At 37.5% G+C, this 24,506-nt stretch overlaps 2 protein-coding genes across 4 annotated transcripts; both read left to right on the plus strand.

The window, feature by feature from the left end:
* The first annotated feature begins 311 nt into the window (after nt 1–311).
* On the plus strand, nt 312–21,963 carry LOC135586000 (membrane-bound O-acyltransferase gup1-like). 3 transcript variants are annotated; one of them, XR_010491744.1, is made up of 20 exons: nt 313–631; nt 728–783; nt 1,624–1,805; nt 1,895–1,943; nt 3,246–3,349; nt 3,458–3,522; nt 4,426–4,496; nt 5,975–6,034; nt 8,224–8,337; nt 10,905–11,029; nt 11,119–11,170; nt 12,671–12,733; nt 19,041–19,150; nt 19,223–19,315; nt 19,418–19,499; nt 20,686–20,763; nt 21,234–21,309; nt 21,375–21,424; nt 21,502–21,668; nt 21,743–21,963. XR_010491744.1 is itself a non-coding variant. In XM_065128369.1 (19 exons), the coding sequence occupies exons 1-19, from the start codon at nt 529–531 to the stop codon at nt 21,553–21,555; spliced, it is 1,587 nt and encodes a 528-aa protein (XP_064984441.1). In that variant the 5' UTR covers nt 313–528; the 3' UTR covers nt 21,556–21,963. The 3 variants fall into 3 exon arrangements, 2 of the variants coding, with proteins under 2 accessions (XP_064984442.1, XP_064984441.1); XM_065128369.1 differs by having other exon boundaries at nt 21,502–21,963; XM_065128370.1 differs by lacking the exon at nt 5,975–6,034 and having other exon boundaries at nt 312–631; nt 21,502–21,963.
* Nucleotides 21,964–22,672: 709 nt separating this feature from the next.
* LOC135625705 (uncharacterized) lies at nt 22,673–23,188 on the plus strand. Its single transcript, XM_065130792.1, has one exon. It carries the CDS (start codon nt 22,673–22,675, stop codon nt 23,186–23,188), a length of 516 nt encoding a protein of 171 aa, XP_064986864.1.
* The last annotated feature ends 1,318 nt before the right edge of the window (nt 23,189–24,506 follow it).

Genomic DNA, 24,506 nt, shown 5'->3' on the forward strand with positions numbered 1-24,506 from the left:
CAGAGACGTTAATTGATTTTACACGTCATTATATATAATAATTGATTTTGTTAATTTATTGAGTTTGATTAAAATGTTTAAACTCATTAATATACAATTTATAAAGATTTGTCTACTTTGGTCGGTCACGATCCTTGCACGTGCACTGAGGTTGCCGTCTCTTTTGCCTATATGAGGACGGCGATAGGATAAATTGTAATTTAGGGGCTTTTTTGACATTTTATGGGGTTTCCAAGAATCCGAGGACTTGCGATTAAAAATGTGGAAATTTGCAGAAACACCCTTCTTCTTCGGCCGTTGAACCGTTCGATTTTGGCTTCGATCCCTACGCCCGTGCCCTACTCACTTCGCGATACGGCTTCCGCCCTACGCCGCCCGATCTTATCACGCCGTGGCTGTCCGTCGCTCCGGGAATCCTCCTCGCGTCTGTCGCCGTTTCGATCCCACCTCCGCTTGGACTCTCGGAGCTGATCCCGAACTTTATCCTTCTTTTGTTACTTGTTCGGTGGGGAATTTGTGTACGGAAAGATGAGATGCAGATCATTTAGGCAATGGGAGCTCGGGTTCCTTCTTCTCTATGCCGCTGCCTTTTATGCCATAGTCATTGACCGATCTTTGCATCTTTCCAACGGTAATTACGTCTCCTTTCTGTTCTGTTAGTTCACATAATATGCTTCGTTTTGTTTTGAGCTAAGAATTGTCTGCTTATCACTGCAATCTTTAATAGATCACTACGAGAAACTTAGAGGTTTACGCCCTGGTTGGATATCTGGTCGTTTAAATGTAAGTCCTTTACGTACTTTTTTGATTTATTATTATTTTTTTCTTTAGTTGTAACTCGCTTCTTCATATTATTCTTTTCTATAAAGGGCCTTTTCTAATTTCTAGAGGTAATTGATCAAACAGAATGTGACAATAAGTGTCACTTGGAATTCATGGTAAACCTAGTGTGAGACAAGATGACCTACCTTAGGTTTTCCGAAACCCTGTTAACTGTCGCACCAGAATTGGATTGCAATTTCTGGTTTTGTGCTCATTTTTTTTTCTTCTGGAAGTCACTTATATCAGGCATTCATTGTTTAATTTGTCGTACCATTCAAGGCTTAACTTCTCTGGAATGGTCAAGAAAATTGAGAATCTCTTCGGAACAATTTTGATTAGGTTTCTTACTCCTGTCCTAAAGTGAACTGCTGAATAAGAGTGGTAATGGATCATTTTTAGTTTTAGTTTTTGAGGGATTCATTAGAGAGATGATTGGAGCAAGGGGTAATTACTCTATGTTCTATTCGATCTTTATTGCTAATTTAATTGGACTAAATGCTTTATAGTTCAGACAAGGTTCATAGTGTTTTAGGTGCTGGGTGAGCCATTCAGGTTGTTTATGCTCATGCTTGCATCTCAAGTATTTACAGATGTGAATATAATGGCATTCTTGAATTACAATTCAAACAGTGGAAAACATTAGCTATTGGTATTATGCTTGGTTCCTTTCCCATTGTCACAATAGTTATAAATTTTTTTCTCTTTTTGATGCTTAATTATAATTTGGTAACTTGATTATGCTTTTGCTGACCTTTAGATCAAAACCTTTAGAATTGTTTGTGTTCTTGGATCTTCCTTCAGGATATCTCTGACGCACAATGGAGAAATTTTCGTGAAAACTTGCCTATTCTTACTGTTGTTTTGGGGTTCTTTACAATTGTGGCAAACATCTTAAGGTATTGGTACAACTTAAAAGGGAGAGGGATGTCTTTTATATGGATCTTGACATCATTGAGTTATTTATCATATTTACATGGAGCATGGTATGCCTCCTGATCACAAGAACTTTCTATTTATCCATTATGCGCCAGTTTGTGTGGCTTCTTAGATGACTAATTACCTATTTATGCAGTGTTGGGTATATTATTTCAATTGCTTCACTGAACTTTTTCATGGCGAAGGTTTGTGCATTTTCTCAATGCTACATATTTCTTGCTCTGTTTAATATTTTTTTAGTACTGAAACTATATAGTTTTTGATATACAAGCCTTTGTGTTTCCATAGTTCAAGAATGAGTCAATCACGATATATCGAAATCACATGCTGAATGATTCTTTATGTTCTTTTATTTATCAAATTATTGGTGAACTTTAGATTGTTCATTTTATATTATATTTATATCCTCAAAACAATACAATATTTATATAGTACATCATGAGAAATCTTATGAAAGTATCCACTATGTTTGACCATTCAACATGTTGACATTGTGCAGCTAAATGCAATGTGCAACTACTAAAGAATGTCCTATAATTTGGTTGTGAAGTGGTTGACATTGCTTTTGCTAGATGGTTGTTTCTTTTCTTGTTTCTGATGCTGATATCTAACATTTAGTTGTTCCCCTTATTTATATGCTTCAGGCATCTTAACTTCTTCCTGACTATTTATTCTCTAATTATTTGTTGAGATGTCGGAGGGTGTTTCTGTTTCTTATCGCTTGAAATTTTTGACTAGCTGAATAATTCAATAACTTACTATGAACAATAAAGGGAGGGAAAGAAGTAGGGGGAGAGCAGAGAGAGAAACATGAGCAGATACCAACATCAAAGGCACAATAACTGGCATAAACTATGCAGTTACATAAATATTTTATTCCTTATCAATCATCTTTTTTAATATAAAGTACTTGGGGCCTATACTACTTTGTTATTTTTGGCATCCTGTGCTGGAGTTTGTTTTTTCACTTAATATCAAGGTTTCAATTTTTGGTTTGAGACCGATACTGGCACAAAACTTCACGGTATGTCAGTATACCAGTTGACGCTGGAGTTTGTCTAGTCCCTGGTTGAAGGATGATCTGTATACATATGAATTGTTTTTTATTGTTAAGGTGGGGCTTGGGGTAGATTATGGAGTCAATTTCACATAGGTATTCTGTCCTGTTCCAGTAGTGTTTGTCTTCGATAGTTGTATTTAGTAAGTTGTTTAATTGTTTATAAAAGTGATTTACAAGCTGCTAAAGAAACAATTTATGCAGTTATAGTTCTATTCTGTTGCATATATATGTGAATTCGTCTCTAAAATGCACACATTTATCCACTCTGTGTGTTTTCCTTCTCTATATGTTTGTAATTGTGTTTAATGAACAAATGGTACACTACTGATACTAACAAATAGTTTGCTTGAACAAAGTGCTTTTATAATCTTCCAAGTCAGATTTCAGACATTTCACTTCTAAGCAGAACTTTCATTTCTTTTTGCAGGTCTTTGCTTGTTCCAAGTATTATTTAGGCATGCTTTGGGTATTTAATTTAGCTATCCTCATAGTCAATCGTATCTTTGAAGGCTACTCATTTTCCTTGTTTGGGTTAGTCGCAGAGTTGCCTACTTACCAAAAGGATTTTTTAATATTGAAATCTCTCTTTATCATGTTACTTTGAAGTTTTAACATTTTGGATCTGGTTGACATGATCAGGCAACAGTTAGCATTTCTGGACAACTACAGAGGTACATTTAGGTGGCATATATGTTTCAATCTAGGTAAGTTGGAAAAAAGACTTTCTTATTAGATTTTTTTTTTACAATCCTCTTGCAGTGATGACCTTAAATATGCTTTTTGGTTGTTTACAGTGTCCATTATTATTGTGATTAAGAATTTTGATAGAGCTTTAAATGAGAGCTAACAGTGTTATAAAGATGCTTAGAAAGAAACAACTATTGAAATATCATGTTTTATAGAATCGAGTTGTTGGGCTAGCCATGCTTTATAGATTCAATCATTCACATGTTGGGCTATCTAAAATATATTCCATAAGTTTGTGTGGTTGAGATAAGAATGTTGAGATGAATGTGTGGAGCTGTTAGAAATGATAGATTATGAAACATATTATTAATCTTGTGATAGACTAAGTGAGTCACTTAATATTAGTGATACAAGTAGAGGTAGAGAAACACCTAAGGATTCTTTACTAGAAACAATAAAAAAAGATTTGAATGCTTTTGATTTTGCTAAAGATATTGCCTTGTACAAAGCTTAATTGAGGACGATCCATGTAGCCAACCCCAAGGGAAAAGATCCATAGTTCCATCTGTCAACGGTCAACCCCAATAGTTGGGACTTTTACACTTACTGCACTTCCAGAGAGTTGTTGTACTTGTTATCATTGAAATTGAACCAGCCAATTGATTTTGCTTGCCAGCACAACTGCAACAGCCGCTTGACATAGCATGTATCACCTGATTTCTCAACCAATTATATGCTTAGTTATCAGCAGTGTGCCACTCTAATGGATAATATCTTTGTCAAATCATGTTTCATGCTGTTCTCAGTCATTTCTGATGCTAGTGGCAATGGAATAAATTGCTCTTTTAGGTCCCTGAATAGAACTACAATCTTACTTCAAGGCAAATGATCTTTTTGTTGGGTTTTTTTTTATCAAACAGTTATCCTACGCATGATCAGCTATGGATGTGACTATCATTGGTCATACAAAAAGCCCCTTTTTGATCAAAAGGTAGATGTATTTACTATTTAGACTCCATTGTAGAAAGCTTTCTCTCTTTTCTAAAATCTGCCATTTTTATTGTCCGCAAACTACTTGTTGATTTAAGCAGGCTTCTGTTTTATTGTGTCAATCTACATGGTCATGTCTCATGCCTTTTCTCTCTTTTTAGCTTGAACCATGAGGATTATTAATGGAGCTCATTGTTGGTAGGAAAATGACAATACTTTCAGATATGAATTTTGGGTTTAGCTCTGAATAAAAAGAATGGAACACATGATCAACTTCTGATCTTTTGGGTGATCTTTTGCATATAAGTTTTATTGGTCTTAGCAAACAATTTGCACCCAAAGAATGAGGTGAAAAGTAAATAGCTACATATAAAATGTGTAGAAATCACATTTGGCTGATCAACTTCTGTCTCTGTGATACATGAACTCATTCCACATTTAACAATACAAGAAACTTCATTAATTTCAGGTAGATGTGTGAATTTGAATGTTAATGGTTTAATAATGAGGCATTTTTCTGATGCCAGAGTCCATAAAGTGCATAAAGAAGTGGTCACAAGGTTCTCAGTTCACGAAAAAAGTATTTTTTGCAAATTATTCTTTTTGGCCATTAGTGTCATTTCTTCTGTTGTTTCTAACAATTGATACTGTGTTACCTGTGGTATCTGGCTTGTTTTTGCCTCATTCAGAATATTCGATCAAAGGAAGTTTACTTATTAACTGCAAATGTTTGGATGTGTTTATACATTGGAAATTATAACATGCTAATTTCTTTATCCATTTATATTTAGTTATCATGTATGGGAAAGAAATGGGGGTTGGAGTGACAGAAAAAAATGCCTTTTTTCTCTCTTTGCCGGTGTTTCATTTCTTTTTGAACTTATTTAATTTTTTATTTTTTTATTTTGTATTTTTTGTTTTGGGGGATGATTGGAGGAAAAGACTTCGTGCAACTAGACTAGAGGGAATTAATAGTGAGGTAAGAAATTAGCATATGTACTTCTTACCTTCTTTTGCTCTTTCTTTTCTGGCCAAGTATGGATCTCAATTGATATAGCAAGGTTTGGAGTTTGGTTTTGAAAAAGTAGTCATAGTCATTTTTTTTTTATACATGAATCTAGCATGTGTATGATACCTTACTAGTGTAGTACACCCACAGTGTATCTCCTATTACCTAGTTTTCAAGTTTTTTTGCTTGGCCTTCTTATGTAACCAGTGTGTAGTTACATAAAGTGTTGCTGCAGCAGCTCTGTCTCCTTTTTTCATATCTTGAATACCGGGGAAAGTCATTATAGAGAAGCTAGCCCTCTATTTAGTTGTAATTTCCTAAGATTTATTATATGTCAATAATTCATGCTTTCCGGTGTGACAGATGTTGATATATCTCTGTAGTCAAACTATTTGTTGATGTATATATAGCTTTAAATTTATGTTGTTAAATGACTAATCTGAAATCTTCTCAGTGTCTTCTGGTTACAGAAACATATGCAACGTTGTAATATATGCTCTTCTGGCAAGACATGTTACTTTTCTCTACAGGTATACATGTTACCAGTGCATCAAGCCTATTAATAGCATATGACATTTCAAGTTATGATGCATAGAGCTTTAGTTTTATAAGCAGAAGAAAATTTTCTTTGGAAGTTCCATTATGAAAAGCTATAAATGCCTTCGAAAAATAGAACCAAAGACCATCTAATCTACATAATTATGATTGATGGCTAGAGAGGAAACAAAGGCATAGAAATCAAATAGAAGTATCAAACAACGATCATCCTGGTGATTAAAGTTTGTACTAAATTTCACTGGACACTTCTAATTAAATTTTGTTCTGATTTTTGCTGGACACAACTGAAGAAAAATATTGACATTGTCCTAGCAATAATAAAACTCTCTCTCTCAAAGAATTGTATAATCTAGAAATGTTTTGTTAAGTTAGGATGTAAAGAAAAGGTCGGCCCGATGCACCAAGCTCCTGCTAATGTAGTGTATGGGAAGATCAATATACTCAGCTTTACCCTTGCAAGATGAGAGATTGTTTCAATAACTCGAATTTTGATCACCCACGTTGCAAAGGATCACTGATGTATAAAGGAAGGTATGTTATCTTTTATCAAATTAGGATTTGTATATAAAAAAGAAGAATATACAAGTTTGATATATCATATTAATATGCGTAATATAAATGTTCCACATAATGAGTATAGTATGCAATTGCTTCAATAACTATGAATAGGTAATCTAGATGAACTAAAAGAAATTAAGAGTTAGTATAGTTGTTAATAGCCTAACATAGTATATTTTGGTTGCAATTAGCACATCTCGGATGAAATGATAGAATAATAATTATGACCATAAAGCTTTGACATGTTAAATGTAAATCTCTGTTATTGTATTAATAAATGCTTAATATTGTTTAGAAGTGCTGCTTATGTATTCAGCTCATGTTGAAATTTGAAACTGCCTAATGTTGAGTATTTGCGAATAATTGTTAGGTATAGTTCTAAGGCTCTTATCTGCCAAAATTGTTGTGTGCGAATATGTTAATTACTAGTATGAGGTGTGTGTCTTGCATCAGCAATCATGATAACCATATTGACAAAGTATGAAGTCTTGTTATGTGCCGGTAGTCCTAGGATTCATGTTCTAACGACATTGGGGTGCCACAATGTGCACCTTTAACTCAAATTCACCATGGAAAAATTAAACCCCATATTTAAATTACTTAGGTCTGTCCATCTCTGTATCTTGACCAACCACAATAGTGGGGCTTACGACCCTCAAAGAGGGCTGCACACAATGGCCAACCACCCCTATGGCTGGATTGGCATATGTGATGTATGTTTCCACCCAGAATTGGCCAGAACATTTTATGTCTGATTTTGGATAGGCATTGGAACCGATGTGTGATAAAATAGAATTTCCAGTCAAGGTGGAAAGAAAGAGGAAAGGAGATTTGCTAATCTGGAGTAGCATGTTTGCAGCTGTGAGCAGGCTTATTATGTCAATCCTAAAGCCCCCAGGAAAGGAATAAGACATCTGCATTAGCCTCAGATGATCAACTAGTTGATTGAGGCATTGATGATCAAGGGAGCAGATCTAGGAAGGGAAATGGGGTTGCTTCAAGGGGCCAACCAGCCCCTATCGTGGACAAAGTAGTGCTAGCCAGCTTTGGGAAGGGTATGCCGATCTCTGTGGGCCCAAGAGGTCTTTGAAAAGAGGGATTAAGAGAGAGTTGGCAGCAAGAATCTAAGGACTTCGGATACTTGTAGTGCTACTATGTCCTGCTTTGATCATATCAAAAGTCCTTAGGGTTAACTAAGTCACATTCTGTTGGTTTCAGTTTCATGAAATTGCAATATCTACCAATTTTACTTGGTTCTTTTAATTGGGTTTGAATGCCATTTTAAATCAGTTCTTTCAAGCAATACAATGTTTTCCTTTCATTTTTAATTATATGTCTCTTATACTTTTCAAGAGGTTTCTATTTTTCACAAAATTCTTTGTATACACCTTCCATGTATCAAATGATTGTATGCTATCAGTGAATAACACTGTTTCCAATTGATTGACCATGTGGATTTTGCTTATGATAATGCATTTGCCTAAATGTTTTTCAGGTAATTTTCACTTTATTTTATAGTTATATAAATCTGATGACTCAGTTTAATAGTCTCTCTCTTGTCTTCTTGGCTTATGGTTGGCGCTAACAGTCTTTGTTTTGGCAGGAGAGAAGCATTCATGGAGACAAGTACTCATTTAGTATGTACTTGTGTTATTTGATATATGCACCACTTTATATTGCTGGACCAATTGTAAGCTTCAATGCATTTGCTACACAGGTCAGTCCTTCCTTTTTTTTAACAAGATATCTTTCTTTTGAGGGACTGAAATTGGAATTATTGTTTTAATTCTTCATGCTACAAGTCAGCTAGAAGTTGGAGCTATATACCAAAGTTACAAGACAATTGTACTTAAAGATCCAAACCATAGTTTGAATACTGGCCAAGCAACTATCAGGATTGGCATCAGCCATAACCAAGTGAAATGCGCAAAAATTAAGGACATGATTTTTGCTATTGGATAGCTACCTAGTAAAGGACATCCGATCCAGGCTGACACAAAGAAGAAGAGCAGGAAGAGAGGACCAGCAACAGAAGAGTGGAGGGCATGCGAATGAAGAATCTTGCTGATGATTCCTGTTGCCAGGCAACCCATCTTCTTCACCATTGACAACCTTAGGTTTCACAGTCGTGTCTTCATTGTACCAGAAAGAATTGGGTTCTACCTACCACTTTTATGAAGTGGGCAATGCATAAAGAAAGGCTTCTTTGCAAGGGTGAGCTTTGGTTCTATAGTAAGGTTGATCCGATATGAACTGGGAGATTAAGATTTGGTCAAGTAAACAATTTGTTTACTTGTAGGTAAATAGTTGCATACTTGACGCACTGAATACCTCACATTGGTGGAAGTCTCATGCATTTGACCATCAATTTAGAAAATATAAATTAATATACAATGGTATACCATATATACAATAATATACAGTAACTATTTGCATAAATAGTAGGCGACAAATTTGTATAAATAAAGTTGTATGATTAGTGTATAATATATAGCAATAATATAAACATACATGATAAATAACATATTTTTTAATAGAAAACATATAAAGCATAGTTAAAAATTTAAAGCAATAAGATAAGAAAATAATTAAAATCTTTAAATTTGTTGGTTTCAAATTTTTAACAGGAAGGGAATTTTCATAATCTTGTATGTTTCCTTAGTCCTGTCCATGTTAGATAATACCCTAATATTTTTCATTAATTATGAGAGCTTGAAAGGAAGTTGGAGAACAGAATCAAATCTGAAACAAAGTTTAATGGGCTATTGAATTGAATAGAAATCCTATCTTATGAAAGATTATGGGCCACCTATACATAATACTTTATAGGCCTAAGGTTACGATATGACAAACTCCTTATGCTCATCCCTTTCCTGCTTGAAGCTGAATGCGTGGAGCTTCTTTATAAAAATCAGGCTCAAGGATGCACCTATCTATGCTTTTTGTTTGGTATCACTTGTTTGCACTTTTCACCATTCAATTCAACTAGTTGTTAAGTCTGAACTCAATTCAGTTGTTACCTTTGAGCATGTAGAAGCTGACACCAAACTAGACTTTCTTGATTTATGTCTGTTTGACACCCATAAATAGGTGCAACAAGTCTTTTTTCAAGGTTAGATTGAGTATGTGTGGTCTGATTATTCCTTTTCCAACTTGGCATTTTGCAATATGTGCAGAAGATTGCATCAGTTGTACAATTTCTTTTCAATGGAAGTTCTCGTGTCTTACTGATGAGAAATGAGAATCTTCTAAACAGCACCCTCACTGTAGTTATTCGATGTTGATGTATCGGATTTAAATATACTACATATATGGATACAAGAGAGATTTATTTAAAGTGAAGGTTATTCTCTGGATGGTACTTGGTGTCTGGATGTCAATGTCATTTAACTTCTTCAGGTTGTAGCTGCTACTTCTGAAGGTCCATTATGTACTGATTTGTAATGTTTTGCCATAAACATATCAACTCTCATCATACAGGTTTATTTTGATAGGTTTCATTATTATGCCTCAACTGTTAATACTTGTGCACAAATCAAAGAAAAGTTTTTTGGCATTTAAAATAATTCATCCTTGATAGTTGATCACTGCCCGAAAGCTGGTATCTTTCAGATCTTAAAGCAAGATTATGGCATGTCATCTGACATTTTCAAGTAGGCTTGTTTAATTGAGAAATTGAAGTTGCGAGAAGCAATAATTTGTTCACAACAGGGTTCTTTCCATTTTATCTCCATTATTTTTAATCTGTTGAAGAGTCATCTGATTTGTATGTGCATGGGTCTTATGTACTGCTTGCTCACAAATATAAAATTCGAGTTCTTATAATTTATTACATTTAAAATGATAAAATTATACTGGCCTTGTATTCATTTTTCCAAAATGAAAGGATATATTACTCTAAAGACCTAGTACAAGCTACTCATGCTCCTCGGAGCACAAAAAATTACCCAACTCCTCTTGGCTGAGCACAAAAGAGAAAAAAAAAAAAGCCCAACTCGTCTGGCCAAGAGCTCCTCCAAGTAGAAGAGGATCCAAAGTACTGAACAAAATGGGCCAACCAATTAGCACTAAAGGTACCCTCTCGGAACAAATGAGAGACTACACAATCCTGGCCTTGTTGTTTATTAACTGGTGCCTAGTTCAACCTAACCTGCGTGTGATGTGCATCTGTAACAGAAGATCCTGAACCAATTTGTATCATTTGGTGTTCTATGTTGCATTCCACTAAAAGTCTGCATGGTTATTTTCATTTATCCAGTTTCTCTTACTATATTGCTCTTGTAGATGGACATGCCTCAGAAAAACTATTCACTCGGACAAATAATTCGATATGGACTGAAATGGATTCTTAATCTTCTTCTTATGGAAGCAATGACACATTTCTTCTACTACAATGCTTTTGCAGTTAGGTAAGCAAATTATTCAACTGTAATAATGATGAATCTCTTATTTGCAGACAACTTTATTTATTTATGTTTTCTGATAATTGTTTATGCAGTGGATCATGGAGGCACTTATCCCCATTGGAGATTCTCATCATCGGTTATGGGGTATGATATCTTCACTGTACTCACTTTTTTGCTAGATCTATTACATCCTGTACATGCATACCATAAAAAATGTTTTTTGTACTTTGTACTTAAACAGCAATTATTATGATCCAGAGCTAGATCTTAAAGGTAAAACATTAGAGGAGGGTCTAAATAGGCAATTGATATTGTTTAAAGTGGTTCTGCTGCTGGAAAATGTAAGTATATATTTGAAGCATCTGTTTCAATCCAAAGCTCAATCTGAACTGACTCCCTCTCTCTCATCTTTTCTTAATCTTCTCTCTGATCCATATTTCATATGCTTAATGATATAAGTTGACAGGCCTTACCCACCTTTGCTACAAAAAAGGGAGGATCAAACTGAATGCTTAAGTTCCCATAATGATGGTTTCAGTCATAAGAACTTTGAAGACTTAAAAAAAATATAAGGGGAAAAAGAGAAAAGGACAAAAATCCATACCTTACAGGTGTTTTAAAAAATAGCACTAGATATATGAAAATTATTTATGATATGAAATTATAAAGGAATAAAAAACCTGAAAATATGAAGCTAGCAAAACCTAAGAAATGTAAACTCAGTGGTAAAGAATGACAACTTGCAAGTGGCAAGTACCTCAAACTTAATAATTACTAGGAATTTTGAGAATCATATTGGTATCCGCTACCACATCATTGTCATGACATGGCTGCTAATGTATAACAATGCTGCTTGATCACGTGGGGTAGGTGTGCCATATACTCCATCCTTTCATTGTACCCAAAAAACAAAATCCTTAAATGAAACAGGTGGGTTGAGCTGCAAATATCACTGCATTAAACTGAGCCGTAGGTTTTGTTTGTAGGTATCAAAGCCAAAAGTCTGGCTTAAATGAGAGTATCCAATATCAATTTTGGTCAGCAAGCCAATTTTGCTATTTTACATGATTTTCAGCTAAGATCATGCTGAATCTTGAGACTATCTGAGGTATTTATCATTTAAAACAGGGAAGATATTGTTCTCTTGGTACAATGTCAAATTTTTCTCATGATTTATGAGTACTTGAAATAATTGAAATTAGGTTTATATAGATGAAGATCAATGTTTCAACTGTGTCAAGGACTTATTTTGAAATTAATACAGGACTAACATATTCCACAAGCTTACTTTTATCACTCTCTTTATCCAATACTTGCAGACTTGCTTGGTTAATGTCCTTCAAGCCTATAGTTGATTGTCTTGGCTGGTTTTCTTGCCTAGTAAGTTTCTGTTGCAAGTACTTGGATTTGGTTCTTTAGTGATCAGATTACTGGATGGCTTACTTTTCTGTCTCAAACATTCTCATAAGTTTACAGCAAACAACCATTTCCATCATGGTATTACAGTTGGGTTCTCATTGGTCGGCATTGGTTCTGCATAATTTTCAGTATTGTTTTTATAATTAACATTCTACGTGGACTTTGTTGAAAAATATATAAATGAACGTATCTTTTGTTTTATTTGTTTTTTCTTCTGGGTGACAGGTGTTAAACTTTATGTGGTTGAAATTCTTTCTGATTTGGCGTTATTTTACATTCTGGTCACTGGTAATCTTCTGAACTCCAGAATACTTTTCTGATCTATAATCTCATCCCTTCCTCAAATAATTTCTGTATGATCTCCTGCATCTCCTATTTGTATATTGAATCTTAAATTATGACTACCTGATGCTTCCAATATTCATGCTAGCCAATACTCCAAGTTTGGTGTAATTGAAACTCGAAAGAGTCGTGTATGTATGTATGTATGTATCTGCAGTTTGTCATTTACATTTTTTTATGCTTCATTAAGTGTATTAGGAAAAATAGTGTGATTGATTGCGCAACATTATGATGATTTTTAGAAATCCTTGATGGCCTTTCTAGGTTTCAACATTCAAGTAAGCCTTTTCCTTTTCAAGACTCACCTATACAAGAAAATTGTTCTTATTCATAGGCTATATATGATGTTCTCTGATAGAACCCTTGTAGATTCTAAACTTGGGATTGATCTCTTTAGGGGATCGGCCTCCTTGGAACTTTATAGGGGTTCCTCCCTCCAAGTTGCTGCTCAAAGGCTGCAGAAAAGATTTATCTATTGTTTATGAAAAGAGAAGGAATACATGGCTATTTATAGGGCTTCTAAACCCTAACTCCTAATAGGACTCCTACTTAAGACTCTTACTTCTAACCAACTCCTAATAGGACTCCTACTCAAGACTCCTATTCCCTTACAACTCCTAATTCTTCTCTAAGAAAAAACCTCTTACATGAATGCCCCTCTCAATTAGGACTCTCCTAGCTAGAGTCCTAACAGAATGTCCCTCTCAATTAGGACTCTCCTGGCTAGAGTCCTAACAGTTTTACATGAATGTCCCTCTCAATTAGGACTCTCCAAGCTAGAGTCCTAACAGACTCGCCCTCTTCAAATCAGCCTTGTCCTCGAGGCTGATGATTCGTGAATTCTGGGAATTTGATCTTAAGTCGTCATAGTTTTCCCAAGTAGCATCTTCTATTGGTAGGTTCGCCCACTGTATTAGCACTTCATTAGTGGGTCGTCGTCGTCGAGTCACGATCCGTCGATCAATAATGGCACTTGGCTGGGTCTGGAGTTCTCTTTGGGTAGTCATATTTGGTGGGTGGCTTTGGGTTGTCTCCAAGCACCTATTTAAAGCTTTCGTCTGGCTGCTGGTTTGTGGGTGATATGTCGTACTCCTTTTCAATTTAGTACCCTGCATATGGAATAACTTTGTCCAAAATCTACTCTTGAAGATGAAAGTAGAATTTGTCACAAGCACAATGCGTCCCTTATAGCATAATTCTTTTGAGTCCCGATTGTAATGAGCCACGGAGCTTGGTGCTTCCTCTAATTTTTTTTTTTTTTTTATCTTACTGGTCTCCGAATCTTCCTGTCGTTCCATCTTAATATCCTCAAGGAAGTTGCTGGTTGGAAATAAAACGACCGAAAATTCAGCTTGCTCAAGTAGCTGCGAAAGCGCATCTGCAACAACATTCTCTTTCCACCTTTTGTAAGTTATTTCATAATCAAATCCAAGAAGTTTTGTTACCCATTTTTGCTGCTCGGGGGAAGATATCTTCTGCTCCAAGAGATATTTTAGGCTTTTATGGTCGGTCTTGATTTGAAAGTATTGCCTGATCAAGTACGATCTCCACCTCGTTGCTGCGTGCACAATGACGAGCATCTCCTTATCATATGTTAACATGTTTTGATAGGGGGGAGACAATGTCTTGCTAATGTATGTGAGTGGTCGACCATCTTGCATGAGAACGTCTCCCATTCTGTCTCCAGATGCATCGGCCTTAATGATGAAGGGTCGGTTGAAATCTGGTAGCGCTAGCACCGGCGTCGTCGTTATGACTGCCTTAAGTATGTCGAAGGCAGTGGAGGCTCTGTCCGACCATTGAAAGACATCTTTTTCCAGTAAAGAAGTAAGTGGTGCACTGATCTTTCCATAGTTTTTCACGAACTTACGGTAGTAGCCTGTTAAACCCAAAAAGCCATGTAGCAATTTTATGTTCCTCGGGGTAGGCCAGTTTTGCATTGCTTCAATTTTGAAGGGGTCCACCATCACACCTTCCTCTGATATGATATGCCCAAGATATTTCACCTTTTGTTGAAGAAAGTAAAAATTCGTAGTGGCCGTTGTGTTTTCGAAAGGCGGTTTTCGGTATGACTTCTTCATACACTCGTATTTGATAATACCCGGATCAAAGGTCCAGCTTTGTGAAGATTTATGCTCCCTTTTATCTACCAATTCATCTACTATTGGAATAAGGTATTTGTTCTTGATGGTTATGCCATTGAGAGCTCGGTAATCAACGCATATTCGCCATGTTCCGTCCTTCTTGTGTACAAGTAGCACCGGCAAAAAGTAGAGGTTGCAACTTGGCCGAATAACTCCTGTTTCAAGCATCTCTTTTAAAATCCTTTCTATTTCATCATTCTGGAGATGTGGATACCGATATGGCTGAGTATTTACTAGAGATTTGACTAGAAAAATCATTATACAATGATCATGCCGACGAGTAAGAGGTAGGTTGTGCGGCTCGTCAAATATATCTGAAAATTCAGCAAACAAAGGAAATAGGTTTGGATCTTCAAATTCTATTGGCTCTCCTTTAATTTGCTGTTCAAGTTGTACCAAAAAGCCCCTGCATGCTTTATGCAAAACCTTCTCCATTTGTTGTGTGCAAATCATCGTTACGTCGCCCTCACGTTTCCCATGCAGTATCACCTGTTTCTCCTTACTATAAAATTTTATAAATAGTTGCATAAAATTCCAAGAAATATCACCTAATGTCATCAACCATTTAATTCTGAGTGTGACCTCATGATCTTCAAGAGGGAGGAGGAAGAAATCTGCAATTATCTCTTGGTCCTGCAGCAATAGTTTCACCTGCGGGCACCTATGATCACACTTCAAAATCCGTCCGGTGGCGACCTTAACGACAAACCTGCTGCAATTCTCAATAGGTAAGCTCATATGGACAGCAACCTTACTGTTTAGGAAGTTATTAGTGTTGCCCGTGTCGATGAGAACAGTGATCGGTTGTTGTTTGAGAAGGCCTCCAACTTTCATCGTTTGCGGGTTTGAGTAGCCAGCTAGTGTATGTACCGTAACTTCGGTCAGTTGTGGCTCTTCTTCTGCATCTTTTTCTTCATATTCAAGGCTCTCTTCTGAATGTTCAATGACCTCTTCTTCTATTGGTTCAATCATAAGAAGTCCTCCTTTACTACAACGATGCTCACGGCTCCACGGCTCGTCACAATACCAACATAACCCCTTCGCATATCGCTCCCGAAGCTCTTCTCTTGTTAACCTCTTTTTTGTAGGGACTTGGTCAATAGTAGGGAGGGCTGAGGGCTTCAATATTACTGGTTGAGGAGCGACCCTAGTCCTCCGAGCTTCATGGTTCAAATGCTCCTCTTGATGTCGTGCGAAAGAGATGGCTGCCATAAGCATATACGGTTGTCGCGCTTTAACTTCTCCTCGGATCTCCGGCTTCAAGCCCTCAATGAAGGTCCTCAATAGCTGTTTTTGAGACCAATCATGAGTTTGATTAGATAACCTTTCAAACCTGGTTTGGTACTCCTGAATGGTGGAAGTTTGTCGGATCTTTGCTAGTTGTCCATCAATATTCTCGTAATCAGTTGGTCTGAAGCGGATCAGCAGTCCTTCTTTGAATTGTTGCCATGAAAGGACTCCATAAGTATGTTCAAACCAGTCAAACCACTGTATAGCATCCCCTTCAAGATGTATAGCTGCAATTTTCACCATAGATGCATCCGCGGTTTTGTGGTACTGAAAATATCGCTCCGCGCGCGAGATCCAACCAATCGGGTCTCCTTCTTCCCATCTAGGGAAGTCCACTCTCATGCATGGATAGTTGGGTTCAGCCATAGAGCCTCCCCTCCCTTGGAACTCATCTCTTTGAGCCTGGTGCGATTGGGCAAAGCTCTCTCCGTGATATGATTTTTTCGGGCTTAGTGGTCGGCCCAATCTGAGTTCGGTAAAGAGCGTCCGAATCTTATCCTTCATTCGCGCCTCCAAGGCTTCAAATTTAGCATTGATTGCCTCCTTAGATGTCATAGTATATGTCTCCAAATCTATGATGTTAAGATCTCTCATTTGTTGTCAGGTTAAAGGCATGTATAGTTGAGAGAAGTGATGGTCGAAAGGATTGGTGGATCGATGGATGTAGGCTACGATTTAGGTTTGTTTTGTGGCTGTTTTGGGTGCAGTTTGAGGGTGTGGTTTAGTGGAGTTTTAGGGCTATGGATGAATGTTTTGGATCTGTGGTAGATGGTAGCAAAGGTTTGATAGAAATCAGTGGAAGTTGCAGCAAGTATGTGCTGTCTTGTAAGAGTAGAATTGTCGTCGAAGAAACAACGCTTTCTCGACGTAATTTCTACCAAAAACTTGAGAGAATTGAAGAGGGAATTGATAGCAAAATCACAGTTTATATGACAGCAAAGATATCTAATTTAATCAAGAAAATTTCGGCAGTATAACAGCAAGGAAATTGGTACAAGTTGCGATTGCAGAATTCTCGTCGAAAAATTTCAGCGGGTTACGACGAAAATTTGTAGCAACATAAAATCATTTTTAGAGATGAATTTCTTAATAGATCAATCTTAGATGGAAGCTAAGATGATCTATGAAGTGTATAAGAAATTTCATTCAAAAAAGATTGCAAATAGATGGGTTAAGGCAACAATATGCGGCTGAAATTTTCTGCAGCACAGATTTTTAGGTATAGCAGATTGGACGTAAAAGATCAGGGGTTTATATTGTGAATTTTTTGATGAAACCAAAGGGAAATCCACTGTTAGGAAGTGTCAAAGCTATCATAAAAATTTCATAGAGATTTGGATAGAAACAATGTAGTATCAAGATCAAATAAACAGTGCTATGCGGCTGAAATTTTACAGTGCAGATTTTCAGGTATAGCAGATTTGACGTAAAAGATCAATGATTTATATTGAGAATTTTTTGAAAAAACCAAAGGGAAATCTGATGTTAGGAAGTGTCAAAGATGTCATAAAAATTTCATAGAAATTTGGATAGAAAAAGCATAGTAGCAAGATCGAACAGATGGTACTATGCGGCTGGAATTCTGCAATGTATCTTTCGTCGTAGAGATGAAAACTTTGTGACGAAAGGTTTATGTAGCAATATAGGAACAGTTTTTTTTTTGGATTTTCGAATAAGGATAACTAAATTGCAGCAGCAGTAAGGTAGGAAACCAGAACCTGTTGCAATTCACGGGGAGATCAAAGGATGATCCGCGGTGGTGGAGATGATGGCGGAATTCGGCGACGATCTTTTAAGCAATTGTGGGAATTGCTTTGGGCGGTTGTGGAGGGTTGATGGATGGCAGTGGAAGGGCAGCGAGATGCCAAGAACGCTGCTCTGATACCAGGTGATAGAACCCTTGTAGATTCTAAACTTGGGATTGATCTCTTTAGGGGATCGGCCTCCTTGGAACTCTATAGGGGTTCCTCCCTCCAAGTTGCAGCTCAAAGGCTGCAGAAAAGATTTATCTATTGCTTATGAAAAGAGAAGGAATACATGGCTATTTATAGGGCTTCTAAACCCTAACTCCTAATAGGACTCCTACTTAAGACTCTTACTTCTAACCAACTCCTAATAGGACTCCTACTCAAGACTCCTATTCCCTTACAACTCCTAATTCTTCTCTAAGAAAAAACCTCCTACATGAATGCCCCTCTCAATTAGGACTCTCCTAGCTAGAGTCATAACAGAATGTCCCTCTCAATTAGGACTCTCCTGGCTAGAGTCCTAACATTCTCCTACACTTTGTAAAGGAGTATTTAGGTTTTTGCTTCAAGGCAAGCCTCTTTTGCCTTAGAAGTTATTTATACTAAGAACATGCAATCTTCAGAGGGAAATGTGAGATTATGATAATTAAAAGTTTCAAGAAAGCTAAAGGAAGATTCAAAGCAAACAGGAAGAAGTAATGCTATAATCTTTACTGTCTAACTAATTATAACACAGATAAATATCAGGAAATTAGCACATGTTCCAATTGGTTAGGAATGTATTTTCTTCTTGTACAATTTATGGACTATTGGGAATAACCTACCTATGGAATAATGGAACTGACAATTCTTATGGTCTCTGTCTTAAACATAAATAGACTATCCTGTAGATTTGTGTTTTTGTGATCTGAATATATAATTATAATCTACAAAGTCTTTTCTGTGTTGCACTGTTATATGAAGTTGAAACTGATGGTTTTTGAGATATAATTGTTAGCTTTATTGTTATTTAGCAAATTGTATTGAGAATTTCAAAATTCCAACATTATCACCATGACACTTCAACTGCAGATGACAGGCATTGAGACTCCGGAAAATATGCCTAGGTGTATCAACAATTGTTATGATTTGGAGACCTTCTGGAAAAGCTGGCATGCATCATTCAACAAATGGCTTGTCAGGTTTGTTTCAATCTTCCTTTACTACTTTGCTCAATTACTCACTGAATAATAAATTCTGTTGCTAAGTTACAGGTACATGTATATTCCGCTCGGTGGTTCTCAGAGAAAGCTACTCAATGTGTGGGTTATTTTTACATTTGTAGCAGTCTGGCATGACCTGGAGTGGTAATTCTATTCTGTACCTGCCTGAAAATTGCAATTTCTTCAAACAAGCAATTTTCAGCTTTTAAGCTAAACAATGGTCCATCTAATGTTTTTGTCCGATAGGAAACTTCTTTCTTGGGCATGGTTAACATGTATATTTTTTGCTCCTGAGATATTGATCAAATCATGCAGCAACGCTGTTCAGGTATTGCTATTTTCCAGTTACAAATTGTCTGTCTTGGGAACCGTCATATTATAAGCTATCAGAACCATGATGGCCATATTAAATAATAATGGCATACATGATCTGTTGTTTTGATAATAATGACATCCACATGGTCATATGTGTTGTTATTCATTTGCTCACAAGATGTGAATTCATATGATTTTATTAGCCTGTTCCATATACAAGTTAACAAAGTGCACCCATCTTTAACACAATTCTAAATCAAGTATCTGACAAGATTATCATCGATCAAAAATTGAAAATCTCAATAGTGATAAGTATTGAGAAGAATATTAACCTTAAAAGTTTCCGTCATTGGCTGTTCTTGAGCATGGGGGCTATTATGCTAGGAAGATATTCAAGATCGTAGTGTGTGTGCCTTTGGTTGGTCTGACATCACCAGCTTTGAACCTTATGTGCCAAGGTTAACTGGCATGGGCTGAGATGAGGTTGTTTATTTTTTACATGGCCCATCATGATAGTGAATAGAGTTGATGTTGTAGCATTCTGTGCCAATTTTGGCATACAGAACGCCAATAATTAGTATACAAATGGCATATTTTCTTTCTTGTAATTATATCTCATCTTTGTGGAGAATAGACCTGTCTTTTTGAACAATTCATCAGGATGTTCCTAGTTAAACAAGGTTTGCCGGATGAGGACAATCTTTGGATTTTGGATCGGGATTGAATCAGATCTGCTTTATTAGATTTTTAGGCATCAACCTGAATTGGCAAGAACTGGTTACAGTGGCTGAATATCTGAATAACTGACTGGAGTCAGCTATGAACTTGTGCAACTTGGTTGCACCCAATTCATTTGCGTGGTTCTGTAATTTTTTAATTCCCGCTCAGTTTGAGCTGATCCTGATCTGGCTCTGTTATCAGCAGATCCTGCATAGTGTGCATGTTAAATCTCAACTGAGTGTTACCAGGCCTGTATGATCACAATAAGAATTGACCTTGTATAATGGTAATGAATTTGTCAGTTTTTAGCATATGTCTCATAGATGTTTGATTAAATTTAAAGTGAAGTCTGAGTGGCACTCAACCTGTCCTTCTATTGGTCACAACATATTTATTTTAGAACAAAGATACTGTTCTGTTTTGTATGATTTTTGTTGGCTAATTATTATTACATGTTCATAATTTATGCGTGCTATCAGGTAAGAAGTGCTTTTGGGATGTGCATGCAACGTGAACTAAGTGCTATTGCAGGTGCTGTGACAATATCATGCCTTATGGTATGTTTCGTATTTATCTTAACGTTTTCATTGGTATGAAAGCTCATAAATGAGCATACTACAATAACAGTTTGAATTAAGATTCATTGTAGCTTCTCTTTAGATCCCACACTGAGCACCTGAAGAAGCCATTGTGCACAATTGGCAGAATTTTACAAATTATACGCTTGATGTGTGAATACTGAAAAGTTACTTAAATTTATTTCTTTGTCTATACATGAATTTCTGCTGAAGTTGCATAATAACCTGAAGAAATAGTTGTAGTCCTATCATTCTTGTGTCCATGTACTAATCTTCATCCTCTATTAAAAAACTAATCTGTACTCGATACTCATGGAGCTGCTAAAACCTAGGTTTCTTTCCAAGTTCACTATGAGTTTATTTCTTTTCTCCATAATGTGTAACTATATTTTCTAAGTAGCTGACTGCACTGTCATGAACTTCTGTTTCTGGTTTATTCTGGTTTACAGGTAGCAAATCTTGCTGGCTTTGTTATGGGACCATCAGGAATAAAATGGCTGATTTCTCGGTTGCTTCACAAAGATGGTAACTTCAAGACCAATTTCTATGTTTCTTAATCGACTCATAATATTCCTTTCTGCGTTGCACAGGTTTACCTATTCTAGCGGGCACATTCACAACTTTTTATGTCGGAACTAAGGTAATTGTTGATCGTTGCGGAGTTTGTATTGATCACACTTGTATTCCACCTATAACTGGCTATTTTCAAATTCGCAGCTAATGTTTCATATCCGTGATGCCAAAAAATGCAACCAGCTGAAGGATCACTGAGACTTGAGCTTTTCCACCGGTTGAGGAAACTACGAAACCTCACTCTGGTTCATCCTTTTTTTAATTTTCCTAACATCTCATTGGCAAAGACTAGAAGCAAATGGAGATGTTAAGTAGGCATTCTCAAGGCAAGTAATTTCAGGAACAAGATCTCATAAGCCTGACACTAAGCTTACAAACTTTGCAGAGTTCTACTGCTGGGGACTAAACAAGACGCGACAACTGGTCTACTCTGTAAATTTTTTTACTCCAACTGCGTTCAGATTCCTTTATGTAATTTTTGTTAAAAATATTCATCAAGAGTGATAAAAAGAGAAGATAATCTCATGTCATCAGGGATTGAAAGAGTCGAATTATATAAACTGGATTTGGTCTTATAACCTAAAAGTTAAGCTTTTTCTTGTTGAATTGTTGTATCTATCTATGTATTTAATTCAAATTCATCATTAATAATTTTTTTTTGATAAGTTTATATTATTAAAAAGTCAGTGTACAATCTACTTTCCCTCGGTATCAATCCACCCACCCGAGACATTCTGAGGCCAATTCCTTGTGCCGATCCAAGGGTAGTGGCAGATCGATTGTGGTCGAGGAGGCGAGCTCGTGCAGAAATGGAGAATAGAAAACGAGGGAAATTGTAGTCTTCCGGGTTGGTTCATGTCTGGCCCATGGCCCAATCAGCAGCTATGACTAAGTCGGATCTAATTTTAATTGAATCCGGTAAAACATGTCTCGTCTCGCCAACATAATTAATTAAAACCCGGCCCATCAGTTAACGGATCTGATACAGATGATAAATTTGAACCGCGAATTGGATCGGGTTTGGATAAGGTATCTCGATTCCGTCTCATTCCGACCCGGGCAACTGCGGCACGCTGACAAGCCCACAACTCCCTGCCTAAACGGGCAAACACAGAATTGCTTAAACCAGCTTTAAAATAGTTGCAGTATTCCTACCCTCGATTCAACGTAACAGTAGTAATCACTCACCTGACATCCACGTCACCACTCTCCGCTTCTACCCACGCCGAGCCCGGGCGGTCCCGCGTCCCACTTTAAAAGCCCCCGACCGGTCTTCTCCATCTTGATCTCGTCGTGTCTCACCCGCTGCAGCGGCATGAGTGGGTTCACAGAGCTCGGCTTCGCTCTCATCATAATCTTGTCCCTCTCCCTTCTAGGGTTAGCCGCCGAGCTCATCTACCTCCTCCATCGCCGGCGGCGGAGGTGGCTCCTTCAGCAATCCACTGCCGATCCCGAGCTCGGCGGCGGGCCGTCCTCCGGGGATCTCCTCCTCCACGTCCTCTGCTTCGAGCCCCGCTCCCGGGTCGAGCCCGCCTGCGCTGCCCCGTCCTTCGCTCATCCCTCCGCCGCCGCCAATCCTGCTTCGCCGAAGCCCCCGGTAGATCCCGCGGAGGCGGAGTCGGATTCCGACCCAGAGGAGGAGTGCGACTTCGACCGGTGGCGGGCCACGTACTTGGGGCCCTCCCGAGCCCTGTACACCATCAACGAGGAGGGGGAAGACGACGACGAACATTGGGAGGAGGCAGAGGAGGAGGAAACGCCATTCGCGACGCCGTGCTCGTCGCCCGGGTTCTACACTCCGTCGCCATCTCCGCCCCGCACGAGGGAGTAGGCCAGAGACGACGCCGGGAAACTCTCCCTGGCCGTCCATCGGAGGTGAGGATTTAGGGCGCGCTTCGCACGGGGCCGGGACTGTACGGTCGTCCGTACGAAACTATGAGGTACCATTGGAGTCTCGCTTGGTATTTTAATTTGTTTTTTCTGTTTTCCCAGTAAATTATTTCGCTTTCAGCCACGATAGAAAGAATACATTTATAGGCCACTAAATGCTGATAGGCGTAGTTTCCTATTTATATATATATATATATATATATATATATATATATATATATATATATATATATATATATTGTTGTATATGAGTGAAGCTTTTGGGACTTTTGAGACAGGACAAAATAATGGAAGTAGCAGTAATGAGTGTGATGAGAGAGAGGTGTGGTTGGTCGTACGCTGAGTAATTGCACTGCTTTCAACTGCTAGGATTGTTATGATGGACGTAGTTTTTGGGATCCAAGTGGCAACCAGGCTCTCACATCATGGCCGGGATGGATGATGGATGATGGATGATGGTAGACTTTAGATGCGGATGAGCATTCAACATGCAAACAGCACCGAAACATTTATTAGCTTTGACGGAAGCCAACACTCAAAATCTTTGAACCTCCTGAAAAGTAGGCATCGGTCATCTGCATCCTCCTTTGGGGTGACACCCATCATTATCAAACTGTTCTGTGCCTTTAGCTTTGCAGGTTTGTTTTACTAGTTTGCCCGTCTGCTTTCTTCTTCACCTTTTTGCTTTAGTTTTGTATCGGTTCCCTCTAAAATTTCCACTCTCCTATTTGTTCCCACCCACCGTATGAGAGATGTTTGAATTATGATCTTGAAGTATGCTTGAACTTTGAGGTCGAATCTTGACTCACTGATCCACAGCATTATATTAGTCAGATCATATCATGTGTTTGAAATCTGTACTTGTCTCTCTTCATTCTATTCTTCTTTCATCTATTGAACTTTGGATTCAACTTTGGGTGTCGACTCTAATCTGAGTTGAATCACTCGATCAAATTATTTTTATCAGTAACACTGATGTAGTCACAGCTTGTCCCACCAGACACTTCCCACATGCTACACCAACTACTATCATTAATGTTGGATGTTGTTATCTAGTACGAATCGAATAGGGTGGGGTGGGGGTTCATTCTCGAAGACAAAGCTTGTAGGTGCCAACCAAGGATGCTGTGTACACAATATTGTGTTGTGTACACAATAGGAATTATTCTTGGTGAATTCCTCCATAACCCTTACTACTGAGATCTATATATGTTTGTGTCCTGCATGCAACAATAATATTGTGTTGTGTGCAACACATG

This window comes from Musa acuminata, chromosome BXJ2-10 (assembly GCF_036884655.1).
Source record: "Musa acuminata AAA Group cultivar baxijiao chromosome BXJ2-10, Cavendish_Baxijiao_AAA, whole genome shotgun sequence".
Classification (NCBI taxonomy): domain Eukaryota; kingdom Viridiplantae; phylum Streptophyta; class Magnoliopsida; order Zingiberales; family Musaceae; genus Musa; species Musa acuminata.

What these genes read in the sequence shown, in the direction of transcription:
- LOC135586000 (XM_065128369.1), top strand. Translation starts at nt 529, where the DNA reads ATGAGATGCAGATCATTTAGGCAATGGGAGCTCGGGTTCCTTCTTCTC. An exon ending in TACTCATTTTCCTTGTTTGG is followed by an intron (nt 3,350 to 3,457) that starts GTTAGTCGCAGA and finishes TGACATGATCAG; the next exon opens with GCAACAGTTAGCATTTCTGG. An exon ending in GCATATATGTTTCAATCTAG is followed by an intron (nt 3,523 to 4,425) that starts GTAAGTTGGAAA and finishes TTTATCAAACAG; the next exon opens with TTATCCTACGCATGATCAGC.
- LOC135625705 (XM_065130792.1), top strand. Translation starts at nt 22,673, where the DNA reads ATGAGTGGGTTCACAGAGCTCGGCTTCGCTCTCATCATAATCTTGTCC.